The following is a 16,457-nucleotide window of genomic DNA, read 5'->3' as shown; positions in this document are numbered from 1 at the left end:
GTAAAAATATAAAGTGAAATTCTAAAATTGAGCATAAATCACATAAGTTCAATGTGCAAAGTGCCAAAAAAATAATTGAAAAATATAAAGTGCACAGTGACAATCCAAAATTAGTAAAAACACTACAGAGGTGCTGAACACCTGACGGTGTTGTGCATAAGTAATCAAAAGAAAGATATATTGATAATGAATATTATATATCAAATGTAAATCTGGAGCATAATATATGATGTCAAAAGAAAAAAAGTAAAAAGTAAACGCACTACAGAGACAACCTGTGCGTATAAAAGCACTTTGAGTGCTATAAATTATATGCCCATCTGTATATATATATATATATATATATATATATATATATATATATATATAAATACATATATATATATATATATATATATATATATATATATTAGATTCAATCAAAAAACAATTTAGCGTGAATAAATAAATAAAGAAAAAGTGCTACGTGCTCATTTATATATATTAAATTCAATCCAAATCCAATTTAACGTGAATAAATAGAAGAAAAGTGCTATGTTCTCATTTAATAAGTGCAAAAAATGCACTAAAGAACCAAAAAGGATCTAATCTATTACAGGTATATGTAAAACCCAGATATTATATTGATTTGAAAATTAATAAACACACTACAGAGCCAATAAAAAAACCTCGGAGTTTGTATAGAAATTTACCCAAGATACAGATGTTTACAATAAATAAACCAATTCAAAACAGAAAAAAAAACAAAAAAAAGCAAAAAACAAAAAAACATAGTCTCTTTATAGTGCAAGTGCCTTTCTGTGACAGGTGGTGTGCATTCAAATCACCTTGTGTCCTCCTCGCCAATGTTTTATGTACAGTTCTATTCCCCAAAATTTCAAGTCTGAGGGGTTCTTATTATGGTGTAGCAGGAAGTGTTTAGGTACGCTATGTTTATCATATCCTTTCAGGATATTTTGAACATGCTCATTAATGCGTACTCTAAGTGGCCGTTTAGTTCGTCCCACATACTGTAGGCCACATCTACACTCTAGTACATATACTGCTCCTTCTGTGTTGCAGCAAATTAAGTTTTTGATTTCGTATATATCTCCCGTACTCTTTGATCTAAATTCAAATTTCTCTTCTTTTGGGTGTTTCGTTCTTGTGCATGCATAACACCTTTTGCAGGGGAAAAAAAAACCCTCCAGAAAAGAACGTAAATGGCTTCTTTGGGGGATCTGGTATATTCCTTACTAGTTTATCCCGTATTGTAGGTGCTTTTTTTATATATAAATCTTGGGTGCTCTGATAAATTCTCACTCAAATATCTATCAGCCAATAGTATATGCCAATGTTCCCTTATCTTCTTGACTTTCTTATATTGCATATTGAAGTCTAGAATTATAGGTAATTCCTTTGTTTCCATTTCTGGTTTCTCCTTCTTTTTGTCTTGGATTAGAGTTACGCGGTGCATTTTTTGTACTTCTTCAATCTTTTTTATAAATTCTTTATCATACCCTTTTGAGATAAATCTTTCTCCCATTGTTTCTGCTTGATCTAAAAATGTGTCGATCTTAGAACAGTTCCGTCTAAGTCGCATAAATTGTCCCTTTGGTATATTACAGATCCAGTTCTTGTGGTGGCAGCTTTTTGTTGGAAGATTGCTATTTTTATCTACATTCTTAAAGTGCGTTTATGTTCTCTGTTTTGTTCCTTCTTGTAAGATTTCCAAATCTAGGAATGTCACCTTTTCTTTGCTTATCTCCCATGTTAATAAACGGCTACTTAGAGTACACATTAATGAGCATGTTCAAAATATCCTGAAAGGATATGATAAACATAGCGTATCTAAACACTTCCTGCTACACCATAATAAAAACCGTACATAATACATTGGCGAGAAGGACACAAGGAGAGGACTTTAAGCCAATTAGAATCAAGATGGATTTTTACATTAGATACGTTCTCACCTAGAGGTATGAACATAGAATTGGATCTTAATTGTTTCCTTAGTGATTTTTAATAAACTTTTTAATAAATTAATTATAAGAAGACCCCAGACATTTGTGATAACCATATGATAACTGAATAATTTTTAACATGAATAAGGTATTTGAAATAATTTTTAAATTAGATTTAGATCCATAGTTAGTAAGGTTGAATAAAGACACCAGTCCATCCAGTTCAACCTGAGTGAGTGTCTACAATTGTCCCTATCCCTGTACCTTGCACACTCACATCGGTCCCTGCCCTCAATGAGCCCACAATCCAAGGTCCCTATTCATATACTAGGGTCAATTTTGGACAGAAGCCAACTAACCTACCTGCATATCTTTGGATTGTGGGAGGAAACCAGAGTACCCGGAGAAAACCCACACGGGCACAGGGAGAACATGCAAACTCCAGGCAGGTAGTGTCATGGTTGGGATTTGAACCAGCGACCCTTCTTACTACTAGGTGAGAGTGCTAACCACTACACCACTGTGCCACCATCTTAGTGTTTTTTTTTGTATTTTTTTATTATATAATTGTTGTTTGTAATTTTATAATTTATTTAATATGTGCATCAACATGAGCGTCCTTCCACCCTTTTATTTTATGATTGGTAATCCATATTTTAAATCAATCATCTTATTGTATTATATTCATTTAATTATATAATGAATTATGTGTTTTATCTATTTCAGCTTGAGTTAAGGCAATTTTACCACCATTAGAAACTCCATAGCCATTATGTCATCATTTGATATATCAGAATAAAATATAGACACAGAACACCCATTGCTTTATAGCTTTACAGTTATATTGGCTATATGAAAACCAACAATATGGCGGCGCTTATAGTAGCGATGCATTAGGAGAGAGTCCTCTCGTTTAGTAAAAAGGGGTGATGTCCTGAATGAAGGAGCAAAAATGTTATCAATACTGACGTACGCCAAGACCAGTGGTGTAGAACTAGGAGATACCATGCACACCGCTGGTCTGGTCTTCAGAAATATGGCGGCTATACAATCCCTTATAGATATAACAAAAAATGGTCTACCGATGTTTACTTGACAGGGTCCTTTCCCAGCATCCCCTGATGAAGTCACGTGGTGTGACGTCACCCGTAGGGATGGGAAGGACGCTCAGTGTTGTTTTGCACATACACGAGTTCGCTGCTCGTTGGATATAGGCTGATTTTAAACGGAACAGTGTGTGAGTACCTTGTGTTTACTTTTAATAAAATTGGATATATTTGAAAATTAATACACTATGGTACTCCTCTCTTTGATTCATTTGGATTCTACGGAGGTATAAAGAAATAAAAAGGAGATAAAAGGAGAAAGGAGAAGTGTAGATGTGGAGAGAGGAGTCTTAAAGGGACCCTTACTTGTACTGCGATTGTCTCCTTGCCATAAATGGTTCCATAAAGGTATAAAGAAAAGTGAAGGAGAAGTATGGATCCAGAAAGAGGAGTCTTAAAGGGACCCTCATTTACATGCGCTTGTCTCCTTGCCTTAAGGTAAGGGGCCATTGCCCACTTGAGTGTGCGGACACAGTAGAGAAAACACTGGGAAGTGGTCACTGGATTTGAATGCACATCACCTGTCACAGAAAGGCACTTGCACTTTAACCACTTAAGGACTGCCGCATGTAAATATTCGTCAGCAGAATGGCATGTACGGGCACAAGCATGTACCCGTATGTTCCTGCCTTCCAGCGGGTGGGGGGTCCGCTGGCTGTGGCGGTCCGTTTCGCTTCAGGAGCGATCCGGGATGAGGGGATGGCTGTTGGTTTCTGGCCATCCCCTCTCGATCGCTCCTGGTGAATGAGAAGCTTCCCCTGCCTGTGTAGTGTAAACACAGGCAGGAGGAATTCACTCTCCTGGGGCGGTCTTTTTGACCGAACATAGTAAGAGGACATAGTAAGTGCACCAACACTACACTGACACGTAGGTACACATAGGCACACAAATCACCCCCCGATCGCCCCCCGTCACAGTGTCACTGATTGCAGTGATCATTTATTTACTGATCACTGCATTTAGTGTGATTTGTGACAGTAAAAAGTGTCAGGGAAGTTAGTGTTAGGTCCAGGGTAGCCACCTACCCCCCAATAAAGGTTTAACCCCCTGATTGCCCCTAGAGTTAACCCTTTCACCCCCTTTTGCCAGTGTCACTAAGCAATCATTTTTCTGATCGCTGCATTAGTGTCACTGGTGTCGCTAGGTAGCTAGTTATTTTTTTTATGTTCACCGCCAGGTTTTTATAGCATTAGGTACCCCCATATACTACCCAATAAAGGTTTTAACCCCCTGATTGCCCCTAGAGTTAACCCTTTCGCCAGCGATCACCGTATAAGTGTCACTGGTGACGCTGGTTAGCCAGTTAGTTATTTAGGTTCCCTGTCAGGTTTTTATATAGCGTCCGGGACCCCCATATACTACCTAATAAAGGTTTTAACCCCCTGATTGCCCCTAGTTAACCCTTTCACCAGCGATCACCGTATAAGTGTTACGGGTGACTCTGGTTAGTTAGTTTGCTTTTTATAGCATCAGGGCACCCACCATTTATTACCCAATAAAAGTTTAACCCCCTGATCACCGGGCGGGTGATATCAATTAGGTTTTAGGGTCAGGGTCTGCGTCGCCCCAGGCAGCGCTAGGTTAGTGCCAGTACCGCTAACACCCACGCGCAAAGCATACACCTCCCGTAGTGGTATAGTATCTGAACAGATCAATATCTGATCTGATCAGATCTATACTAGCGTCCCCAGCAGTTTAGGATTCCAAAAAAACGCATTGTTAGCGGGATCAGCCCAGATACCTGCTAGTCCCTGCGTTTTGCCCCTCCGCCCAGCCCACCCAAGTGCAGTATCGATCGATCACTGTCACTTACAAAACACTAAACACATAACTGCAGCGTTCGCAGAGTCAGGCCTGATCCCTGCGATCGCTAACAGTTTTTTTTCGGTATTGTTTTATATTTAAATCCTGAAGGCGGTGCTTGGTTTTCGGGGTCCCGTACGCGGCTAGGCTCCCAAAAAGTCCCCCACATGTGGTATCCCTGTACACAGGAGAAGCAGCAGAATGTATTTTGGGGTGTAATTTCACATATGCCCATAGCATGTGTGAGCAATATATCATTTAGAGACAACTTCTGCAAAAAAAAAAAAAGTTTGTAATATTCCCGCAACTTGTGGCAAAATATAAAATATTCCATGGACTCAACATGCATCTCAGGAAATAGCTTGGGGTGTATACTTTCCAAAATGGGGTCATTTGGGGGGGGGGGGGGTTTGTGCCATTTTGGCATTTTATGGCCTTCGAAACTGTGATAGGTAGTGAGGAGTGAAATCAAAAATGTTCACCCTTATGCCACGTACACACGTAGCAGACTATCCGGCGGACTTAGTCTGGTGGACTTCCCGCCGGACTTTCCGAACGAGCTACTTGCCCACACACGGCACTTTTTCAGCGGGCTAATACGGCGTACTAAGTCCGCCGGACTATCCGCAGTACTTTTGAAATGAACGGACTCGCCCACACACGCGGAGGAAAGTCCGCTCATTTTGAGCACGTCTCTAGGTAGCCAGGGCCAGCGAAGGAGGCGTTGCTGGCCCCATTACCTGGTATGAACTTAAAGGGGAAGCCCTACGCTGAAAAATTGGCGTGGGGTCCCCCCAGGTCAACATCAGACCCTTGTCCGAGCACGCTACCCGGCCGGCCAGGGAAGGGGGTGGGGACGAGCGAGCGCCCCCCCCCGAGCCGTGCCAGGCCACGTGCCCTCAACATGGGGGGAGCCTTGGGGCCCCCCCCACCCCAAAGCACCTTGTCCCAATGTTAATGAGGAAGAGGGCCTCTTCCCAACAACCCTGGCCATTGGTTGTCGGGGTCAGCATTGTGCCCCATACTCATTCACATAGGGTGGGGGGCCGGTATCCGGGGGCCCCCTTATTAAAGTGGGCTCACGGATTCCGATAAGCCCCCCGCCCGCAGACCCCAACAACCAACGGCCAGGGTTGTCGGGAAGAGGCCCTTGTCCTCATCAACATGGGGACAAGGTGCTTTGGGGTGGGGGGGCGCTCGGCAAGGCACCCCCCCATGTTGAGGGCACGCGGCCTGGCACGGCTCAAGAGAGGGCGGGCGCTCGCTCGTCCCCACCCCCTTTCCTGGCCGGCTGGGTAGCGTGCTCGGACAAGGGCCTGATGTGAACCTTGGGGGGACACCCACGCTGATTTTTCGGCGTAGGACTTCCCCTTTAAGTCCATACCAGGTAACGGGGCAAGCAACGCCTCCTTCGCTTGCCCCGGCTACCTGGAGACGCGTTCAAAATAAGCGGACTTTTCTCCGCGCGGGAAAAGTCCACTCATTTCAAAAGTACGGCGGACTAGCACACACACGGCCGTACGGCGGACAGATTGGAGTGCAAAAGTACTTTCTTAGTCCGCCGTACTTTTGGGTAAAAAAAAGTCCAGAGGCTACACACGGGGGGATTGTCCGGCGGACTTGAGTTTGCCGGACTTTTCCACTGGATTGTTTGATCGTGTGTACGCGGCATTAGAAATCCTGAAGGCATTGGTTAGACTCCCAAAAAGTCCCACATATGTGGTATCCCCGTACTCAGGAGAAGCAGCAGAATATATTTTGGGGTGCAATTCCACATATAACTATGGCATGTGTGAGCAATATATCATTTAGTGACAACTTTTTGTAAACTTTTTTTTTGTCATTATTCAATCACTTGGGACAAAAAAAAATATTCAATGGGCTCAACATGCCCCTCAGCAATTTCCTTGGGGTGTCTACTTTCCAAAATGGGTCATTTGGGGGGGTTTGTACTGCCCTGCCATTTTAGCACCTCAAGAAATGAGATAGGCAGTCATAAATTAAAAGCTGTGTGAATTCCAGAAAATGTACTCTAGTTTGTAGACGCTATAACTTTTGCGCAAACCAATAAATATACACTTATTGACATTTTTGTTTACTAAAGACATGTGGCTGAATACATTTTGGCCTAAATGTATGACTAAAATTTAGTTTATTCGATTTTTCTTATAACAAAAAGTAGAAAATATATATATTTTTTTAAATTTTCAGTCCTTTTCCTTTTTCGTAAAAAATAAATATCGCAGAGGCAATCAAATACCATCAAAAGAAAGCTCTATTTGTGGGAAGAAAAGGACACAAATTTTATTTGGGTACAACATTGCATGACCGCGCAATTACCAGTTAAAGCAGCGCAGTGCCAAATTGTAAAAATACCTCTGGTCCTTAGGCTGACAATTGGTCCGGGGCTTAAGCGGTTAAAGAGACTGTGTTTTTTTGTTTTTGCTATCTTTTTTTTTTTTCTGTTTTGAATTGGTTTATTTATTGTAAACATCCGTATCTTGGGTAAATTTCTATACACACTGAGGTTTTTTATTGGCTCTGTAGTGTGTTTATTCATTTTAAAATCAATATAATATCTGGGTTTTATATATACCTTTAATAGATTAGATCCTTTTTGGTTCTTTAGTGCATTTTTTGCACTTATTAAATGAGCACATAGCACTTTTCATCTATTTATTCATGTTAAATTGGATTTGGATTGAATTTAATATATATAAATGAGCACGTAGCACTTTTCTTCTATTTATTTATTCACGCTAAATTGGTTTTTGATTGACAACATATGAACATTAATAGTTATTTATACATTTGAACACTTAATTCTTGTACAATTTGTTTATTATTGAGAGATCACTTTTTTTTATCAAGTGAGGCAGATGAGGAAGATAAATAGATATTTCTTTGATTTATAATGCAATAAGAATAGCGCAACATCAATACACCTCATATTCTTCACAGTCGGATGACCAGATTGCATTGCACTATACTTTGAAAAGTAATATATATATATATATATATATATATATATCACCCATGTCATATGTAAACGCATAAGGCGAACACACTCCTGTCATATGTAAACAGCAATTGCACCATGCATGTGAGGTATCTAGTAGTAGACCTCCTCTAAAGTGGTAACCTGTTAAATCTTTTAAAGCTTTTAAAAATGTATGTAGTTTGTCACCGCTGCACGGTTGTGCGCAAATTTTAAAGCATGTCGTGTTTAGTGTCTTTGTACTCAGCATAAGATCATTTTTTATATTTTACAATTTTTGGCAATATAGTGTATTAAAATTCAAAAGGGTGTTTTTTTTTCCAAAAAATTGCTTTTGAAAAAATTGCTGCGCAAATGCAGTGTGAAAAAAAAAAATGCATCACTCACCATTTTAATCTGTAGGGGTTCAAAGTAATTTTCTATCAAAATTTTTTTTTTTTTTCATATAAACAAAAAGTGTCAAAAATGGCTTTGTCTTCAAGTGATTAGAAGAGTGGGTGATGTGCGGCATTAGGGATGAGCCGAACACACCCCCCCCCCCCCCCCCCCGGTTCGCAGCAGAACATGTGAACAGGCAAAAAGTTTGCTCGAACACTGTTAAAGTCTATAGGACACGAACGTGAAAAATCAAAAGTGCTCATTTTAAAGGCTTATATGCAAGTTATTACCATAAAAAGTGTTTGGGGACCCGGGTCCTGCCCCAGGGGACATGTATCAATGCAAAAAAAAAGTTTTAAAAACTGTTGTTTATTCGGGCGCAGTGATTTTAATAATGCTTAAAGTTTTATTCCTTTAAATATCGTGCCTGGGGTGTCTATAGTATGCCTGTAAAATGGCACAGTTTTCCCGTGTTTAGAACAATACCACAATACCACAGCAAAATTAAATTTCTAAAGGAAAAAAACTGATCGCGGCTGTAATGTATTGCAATACAGATGAAAATCATTGAGAAAAACAGTATGGGTACACCCCCCCCCGCCAGTCCATTACCAGGCCTGGTATAAATATTTGGGTAACCCCACACACAATTTTTTTTTAAATGGTGTGGGGGTTCCCCAGGCCCCCAGGCACTCTGAACAGCAGTATATATACTATACGGCCTGCCCTATATACTCTGCAGAAAATTGGGCCTTAGGTGTTGGTCATACCAGAACACTGTAAGCCCTCACAGTTACTCTTGGTGAGCGCAGGAACGGGCCCTGCTGTGAAATATTAGATCAAAAATTGTAATTACATGCCACTGTTAAACAAGGGCAGAAAAATTGGGCCTTTGGTGGTGGTGGTGGTGCCACAACACTAACCGCTCACAGATACTCTTGCTGGATGCAGGAACGGGCCCTGCTGTGAAATATTAAATCAAAAATTGTAATTACATGCTCCTGTAAAATAGGGGCAGAAAAATTGGACCTTAGGCAGTGGTAGGGGTATGCAATTACAATTCTTGATATAATATTTCACAGCAGGTCCCATTCCTGTGCTCAACAAGAGTATCCGTAAGGGGTTATAGTGTTGTGGCACCACCACCCAAGGCCCATTCCTGCGCCCACCAAGAGAAATTATGAGGGCTTACAGTGTTCTGGTACCACCAATACCTAAGGCCCAATTTTCTGTAGTGAGTATATAGGGCAGGCCATATAGTATATATACTGCTGTTCAAAGTATATAGTGCCTGCAGGCCCCCCACGTCATTTAGTTTTTAATTTGGGTGCGGGGTTCCCCTTAATATTCATATAAGTTCTGAAGGGCCTGGTATGGATTTTAGTAGTGACATCCACGTCATTTTTTTGGTATTTTTGGTATTTTTATCTATATTACCAAGACCCAACAATTCATTACAGCCGCCAGTAGTTTTAAATGACTTTTTTTCCTTTAGAAATGTAATTTTGCTCTTGAACTGTTTTAAACGTGCCACTTTACAGGCATACTATAGACACCCCCCAGGCACAAAATTTAAAGGAATATTTTATTTTTATTGTTTCACTTTAACCACTTCAGGACCGCCGTATTGCCATTGTACGTCAGCACAATGGCACAGGCAGGCACAATCACGTACATCTACGTGATTGCCTTCCAGCGGGTGGGGGGTCCGATCGGACCCCCTCCCGCTGTTTACGGCGGTCCGATTCGGTCCAGGAGCGCTCCGTGATGAGGGGATGGCCGTTGGTTTTCGGCCACCCCCTCTGGATCGCTCCTGGCCAATGAGAAGCTTCCTCCCCTGTGTATTGTTTACACAGGAAGGAGGAAGTGATGTCATTCTCCTCGGGGCGGTCTTTTTGACCGGACTACGAGGAGAAGACTAATAGTAAGTGTGCACCAACACTACACTGACATGTAGGTACACACAGGCACACAAACCCCCCCCCTGATCCCCCCCCGATCGCCCCCCGATCCCCCCCCGCCCCCCCTCCCCCCCCAGTCACAGTGTCACTGATTGCATTGATCATTTCTTTACTGATCAATGCATTCAGTGTCAGTTGTAAAAGTAAAAACTGTCAGGACAGTTAGTGTTAGGTCCAGGGTAGCCCCCTATCACCCCCCAATAAAGATTTAACCCCCTGATTGCCCCTAGAGTTAACCCTTTCACCCCCTTTTGCCAGTGTCACTAAGCGATCATTTTTCTGATCGCTGCATGTGTCGCTAGGTAGCTAGTTATTTTTTTAGGTTCACCGCCAGGTTTTTATATCGCTAGGTACCCCGATATACTACCCAATAATGGTTTTAACCCCCTGATTGCCGCTAGTTAACCCTTTCACCCCCTTTTGCCAGTGTCACTAAGCGATCGTTTTTCTGATCGCTGCATTAGTGTCGCTACAGTCGCTAGGTAGCTAGTTATTTTTTTAGGTTCACCGCCAGGTTTTTATAGCGCTAGGTACCCCGATATACTACCCAATAATGGTTTTAACCCCCTGATTACCGCTAGTTAACCCTTTCACCCCCTTTTGCCAGTGTCACTAAGCGATCGTTTTTCTGATCGCTGCATTAGTGTCGCTACAGTCGCTAGGTAGCTAGTTATTTTTTTAGGTTCACCGCCAGGTTTTTATAGCGCTAGGTACCCCGATATACTACCCAATAATGGTTTTAACCCCCTGATTGCCGCTAGTTAACCCTTTCACCCCCTTTTGCCAGTGTCACTAAGCGATCATTTTTCTGATCGCTGCATGTGTCGCTAGGTAGCTAGTTATTTTTTTAGGTTCACCGCCAGGTTTTTATATCGCTAGGTACCCCGATATACTACCCAATAATGGTTTTAACCCCCTGATTGCCGCTAGTTAACCCTTTCACCCCCTTTTGCCAGTGTCACTAAGCGATCGTTTTTCTGATCGCTGCATTAGTGTCGCTACAGTCGCTAGGTAGCTAGTTATTTTTTTAGGTTCACCGCCAGGTTTTTATAGCGCTAGGTACCCCGATATACTACCCAATAATGGTTTTAACCCCCTGCTTTCCGCTAGTTAACCCTTTCACCCCCTTTTGCCAGTGTCACTAAGCGATAATTTTTCTGAACGCTGCATCAGTGTCGCTAGTGTCGCTAGGTAGCTAGTTATTTTTTTAGGTTCACCGCCAGGTTTTTATAGCGCTAGGTACCCCGATATTCTACCCAATAATGGTTTTAACCCCCTGATTGCTGCTAGTTAACCCTTTCACCCCCTTTCACCAGCGATCACAGTATAAGTGTCACTGGTGACGCTGGTTAGCCAGTTAGTTATTTAGGTTCCCCGTCAGGTTTTTATATAGCGCCAGGGACCCCCATATACTACCTAATAAAAATTTGAACCCCCTGATTGCCCCTAGTTAACCCTTTCACCACTGATCACCGTATAAGTGTTACGGGTGACTCTGGTTAGTTTGTTTTTTATAGCATTTTATATTCAAATCCGGAAGGCAGTGCTTGGTTTTCGGGGTCCCGTACGTGGCTAGGCTCCCAAAAAGTCCCCCACATGTGGTATCCCCGTACTCGGGAGAAGCAGCAGAATTTATTTTGGGGTGTAATTTGACTTCTGCCCATAGCATGTGTGAGCAATATATCATTTAGTGACAACTTTGTGCAAAAAAAAAAAAAAAGTTTGTAATATTCCCGCAACTTTTGGCAAAATATAAAATATTCCATGGACTCAACATGCCTCTCAGTAAATAGCTTGGGGTGTCTACTTTCCAAAATGGGGTCATTTTGGGGGGTTTTGTGCTATTTTGGCATTTTATGGCCTTCGAAACTGTGATAGGTAGTGAGGAGTTAAATCAAAAATTTGCACCCTTAGAAATCCTGAAGGTGGTGATTGGTTTTCGGGGTGCCGTGCGCGACTAGACTCCCAAAAAGTCCCACACATGTGGTATCCCCATACTCGGGAGAAGTAGCGGAATATATTTTGGGGTGCAATTCCACATATAACCATGGCATGTGTGAGCAATATATCATTTAGTGACAACTTTTTGTAAAAAAACATTTTTTTTTTTTTTTTGTCATTATTCAATCCCTTAGGACAAAAAAAATAAATATTCAATGGGCTCAACATACCCATCAGCAATTTCCTTGGGGTGTCTACTTTCCAAAATGGGGTCATTTGGGGGGGATTTGTACTGCCCTGCCATTTTAGCACCTCAAGAAATGAGAGCGGCAGTCATAAATTAAAAGCTGTGTAAATTCCAGAAAATGTACTCTAGTTTGTAGACGCTATAACTTTTGCGCAAACCAAAAAATATACGCTTATTGACATTTTTTTTACTAAAGACATGTGGCTGAATAAATTTTGCCCTCAATGTATGACTAAAATTTAGTTTATTCGATTTTTCTTATAACAAAAAGAAGAAAATATCTTTTTTTTTCAAAATTTTCGCTCTTTTTCCATTTATATCGCAAAAAAAAAAAAATCGCAGAGGCAATCAAATACCATCAAAAGAAAGCTCTATTTGTGGGAAGAAAAGGACGCAAATTTCGTTTGGGTGCAATATTGCATGACCGCGCAATTACCAGTTAAAGCAGCGCAGTGCGAAATTGCAAAAAGACCTCTGGTCCTTAAGGTGTTTATTGGTCCGGAGCTGAAGTGGTTAAGCATTATTAAAATCACTGCTCCCGAAAAAACAGCAGTTTTTAAAACTTTTTTTTTGCATTGATACCTGTCCCCTGGGACAGGACCCCAGACCCCAAACACTTTTTATAACTTGCATATAAGCCTTTAACCACTTAAAGGACCGAGCCTCTTTCTGAGATTTGGTGTTTACAAGTTAAAAACATTTTTTTTGCTCGAAAATTACTTAGAACCCCCAAACATTATATATTTTTACACCCTAGAGATTAAAATGGCAGTTGTAGCAATACTTTCTGTCACACGTATTTGCGCAGTGGTCTTACAAGCAAACTTTTTTGGAAAAAATACACTTTTTTAAGACAACAGTAAAGTTATATTGTAAAAGATAATGTTACGCCGAGTAAATTGATACCCAACATGTCACACTTCAAAATTGCGCCCGCTCGTGGAACGGCGACAAACTGTTACAGGTTGCAAGTTTTGAGTTACAGAGGAGGTCTAGGACTTGAATTATTGACGATAACTGACATGTGTGGTTTGAACACCGTTTTTTTATAACGCATTCGTTTGCTTCTGCACGCGAGCTTGGCAGGACGGGGCACGTTTAAAAAAAAATATTTATTTTTTCTTATTTATTTTGCCCTTTTTATTTTTACAGTTCTTTTAAAAAAAGTGTCACTTTTATTCCTATTACAAAGAATGTAAACATCCCTAGATAGCTAGATGCTGCCATAACAACGGTATTCCCTCTTCAAAGTACCGATGTTAACCACTTCCCACCCGGCCAATGCACATATACGGCCGGGTGGGAGCCGTCTACTTCTGATAGGACGTTCAGGAACGTCCTTCAGAAGGAGCGGGAGCGCACACGTGCCCACGCAGCGGCGCGATCCCGATGTGCTCGTGTCACCCAGACACGGCGCATCTCAGATCGGCAGGAGGGCTCTGTGATTGGCCCTCCTGATCACATGACGCCGTGTCCAATCACGACCGTCATGTGATGTAAACAAACAGCCGGTTGCTAGGCAATCGGCTCCTCCTCTCCTCACACAGAAGTCATCGCTGAGGAGAGGAGAGCAGATCGCTGCAGCCGACTGATGATCAGCGAGTATGAGCTGTTTTTTTACAGCTTTTTACTCACTGATCATCAGTCTAGTGTAAACACACAACACACCACACAGTATAAACACAGTCCCCACATATGTCCCCAAAACACACATGTCCCCAAATAATAAAAACACATGTCCCTAATAATAAAAACATGTCCCCCACATATGTCCCACTAAAATCACATGTCCCAATGATTATCTGCACACATATGTACATGATCATTTGCGTACATATGTCCGTGATCACACAAACCAATTATTATACACTTAACGGAATTTTTTTTACCAAAAACATGTAGCAGAATTTTGGCTTAAATTTATGACAAAATTTGATTTGATTGGATTTCTTTTAAAATAGAAAAAAGAAAATATTGTTTTTTTTCCAAATTTCCGCTTTTTTTGCGCTTATATCGCAAAAAAAAAAAAAACTGAGTCGTGAATAAATACCACCAAAATAAAGCTCTATTTGTGCAAACAAAATGATAACAATTTCATTTGGGTACAGTGCAGGGGCGGACTGACAACTCATGGGGCCCCCGGGCAATAGGAGATTATGGGGCCCCCATGCAATCACAGATTATGGGGCCACACAGTATACACAAACACACACAGTATACAATCACACAGTGTACACAGACATGCTTCTATTGGCTGAGAAGGTACTGGAGAGGTGGGGCAGCTATAATCTCGGGATTTTTAGACCAAAAGGATGTCGGTAAGGGACATTTCAGAGACAGATGTAAAAAAAAAACACACATTTTTTACATACTGTCCCTGGTTTTACTGAGGCTGGCAACCCTGATGGGGCCCCCAAGTGGCATGGGGCCCTCGGGCAGTGCCCGAGTAGCCCAATGGTCAGTCCGCCCCTGGTACAGTGTAACATGACCGCGCAATTGTCACTGAAAGCGCTAGAGCGATGAAAGCTGAAAATTGGGCTGGGAAGGAAGCGAAAGTGCCCTGTATTGAAGTGGTTAAAATTAGCACTTTTGTTTTTTCACGTTCGTGTCCCATACATGGTGTTCACATGTTCAAACAAATTTTTTGCCTGTTCGCATGTTCTGCTGTGAACCAAACCCGGGAGGGAGGGTGTTAGGCTCATCCCTAATTAGGGTCTTCACCCTGTCAGTTTTTTAACATTAGATCAATAAAGTGTACAAAGAAAAAGGGAAAAGAAAGGGGAGATGAGAAAAACAAGGAAGGAAGCTCTTCCCTTCAAGGATCACACTTACTGAGAGCCCAGATATTACTGCCAGGGAATTCAAACGGTGCTTCTTACACTGATTCTTAATGAGCATCGTTATAACTTTTTTTATTTTTAAATACCTCTATCTATTTTCAATGTATTTAAATTAAATTTATATAAAGACCAAAGTTTAAGATGATATTATTTAAGCTTAACAAATAAAGTAAATTATATTAATTCTTTATATTAAGTTAACTGGTAGTCTTTTTAAGCATGCAATTATAATTTTGGCAGCAATTCATATATAATATATTCAAAGTATGTCATGTTGTTTTGGGAGCACTGCATGCTTCTTTGCACATTTTATTTTGTATTTATGTAATTTGTATTTATCCAAGTATTTTTTCTATTTTAGGACATAATCTACATAATCTCCAGGAATGAATTTACCTTCTGTTGGACAGTCTCTTTGATTTAATAGAAGATGTTTTTATTTGAAATGTATATAATATACATATTATAGTATATATTATTGATTTAAAACCTGAAAGGTTTATATAATATGTACTCATAAGTCACATACCTTTTATCATGTGCTTCTGAAATCATTTTGCAAAAGTTATGAACTATGTAAATATATATAATCATTTGCTCATACCTATAGATCTATTATTCTGTGATTTTATATTTTAACTACTTATTATTATATTCACTATGTACTGTATGCCAAGTCTTTTAATATACAGTGTATTATACACATTTTACTTCTTTTCCATTCATGTATGTTTTTTTAATCTTAAATGCATATTTTGTAAACCATTTTTCTTGTTTCTATTGATTCTGTTGTTGATGAAGTGGGCATTCTCTGACTTCCAAATGTATTGGATACATATGTAGAACTTATCAATCTGTTTTAATGGAATAAAATTTCAAATTTGTACTCTTATTTTGGATGTGGGGCTCCATGCTTTGTTTTATTGATTTTTTTTCTTTCAAGTCCATTTTCCAAAATTTGTAATTTTGTGGTGAACTTTTAAAATCCAATTTCTTTTCTTCCTATACATGTGTATGGGAATGCAAAATCAACCTAAAAGGTAATTTCCACTCTCAAAGTCAATTTAAGAAAACCCCACTACATGTTTGTTATATGTTCCCAGACAATAAAAATCGGCCAACATTCGGCCCCTGTGTACTGCAGCCAGTCCGACAGAAGCTGGCCATTTGGCCAACTTCTGTCGATGAGGCTTGACCGAAAAAAGTCTGCCGACTAATGGCTGAGAGCGCTGACCAGTGT

The 16,457-nt window shown here is 40.5% G+C and overlaps 1 protein-coding gene across 25 annotated transcripts in view; it reads left to right on the top strand.

The window, feature by feature from the left end:
- LOC143923526 (uncharacterized) overlaps positions 1 to 16,109 on the top strand; it is a 213,321-nt gene extending 197,212 nt beyond the window's left edge. For all 25 annotated transcript variants that reach the window (XM_077447270.1, XM_077447271.1, XM_077447263.1 and 22 more), the window contains one exon: positions 15,579 to 16,109. In XM_077447270.1, coding sequence (XP_077303396.1) covers positions 15,579 to 15,585 — 7 coding nt within the window. In that variant the 3' untranslated portion in view covers positions 15,586 to 16,109. The remainder of the gene's footprint in view (positions 1 to 15,578) is intronic.
- The last annotated feature ends 348 nt before the right edge of the window (positions 16,110 to 16,457 follow it).

This window comes from Lithobates pipiens, unplaced genomic scaffold (assembly GCF_037356315.1).
Source record: "Lithobates pipiens isolate NorthernLeopardFrog02 unplaced genomic scaffold, aLitPip1_a1.2 Scaffold_22, whole genome shotgun sequence".
Classification (NCBI taxonomy): domain Eukaryota; kingdom Metazoa; phylum Chordata; class Amphibia; order Anura; family Ranidae; genus Lithobates; species Lithobates pipiens.
This window is presented reverse-complemented; position numbering and strand designations above follow the sequence as displayed.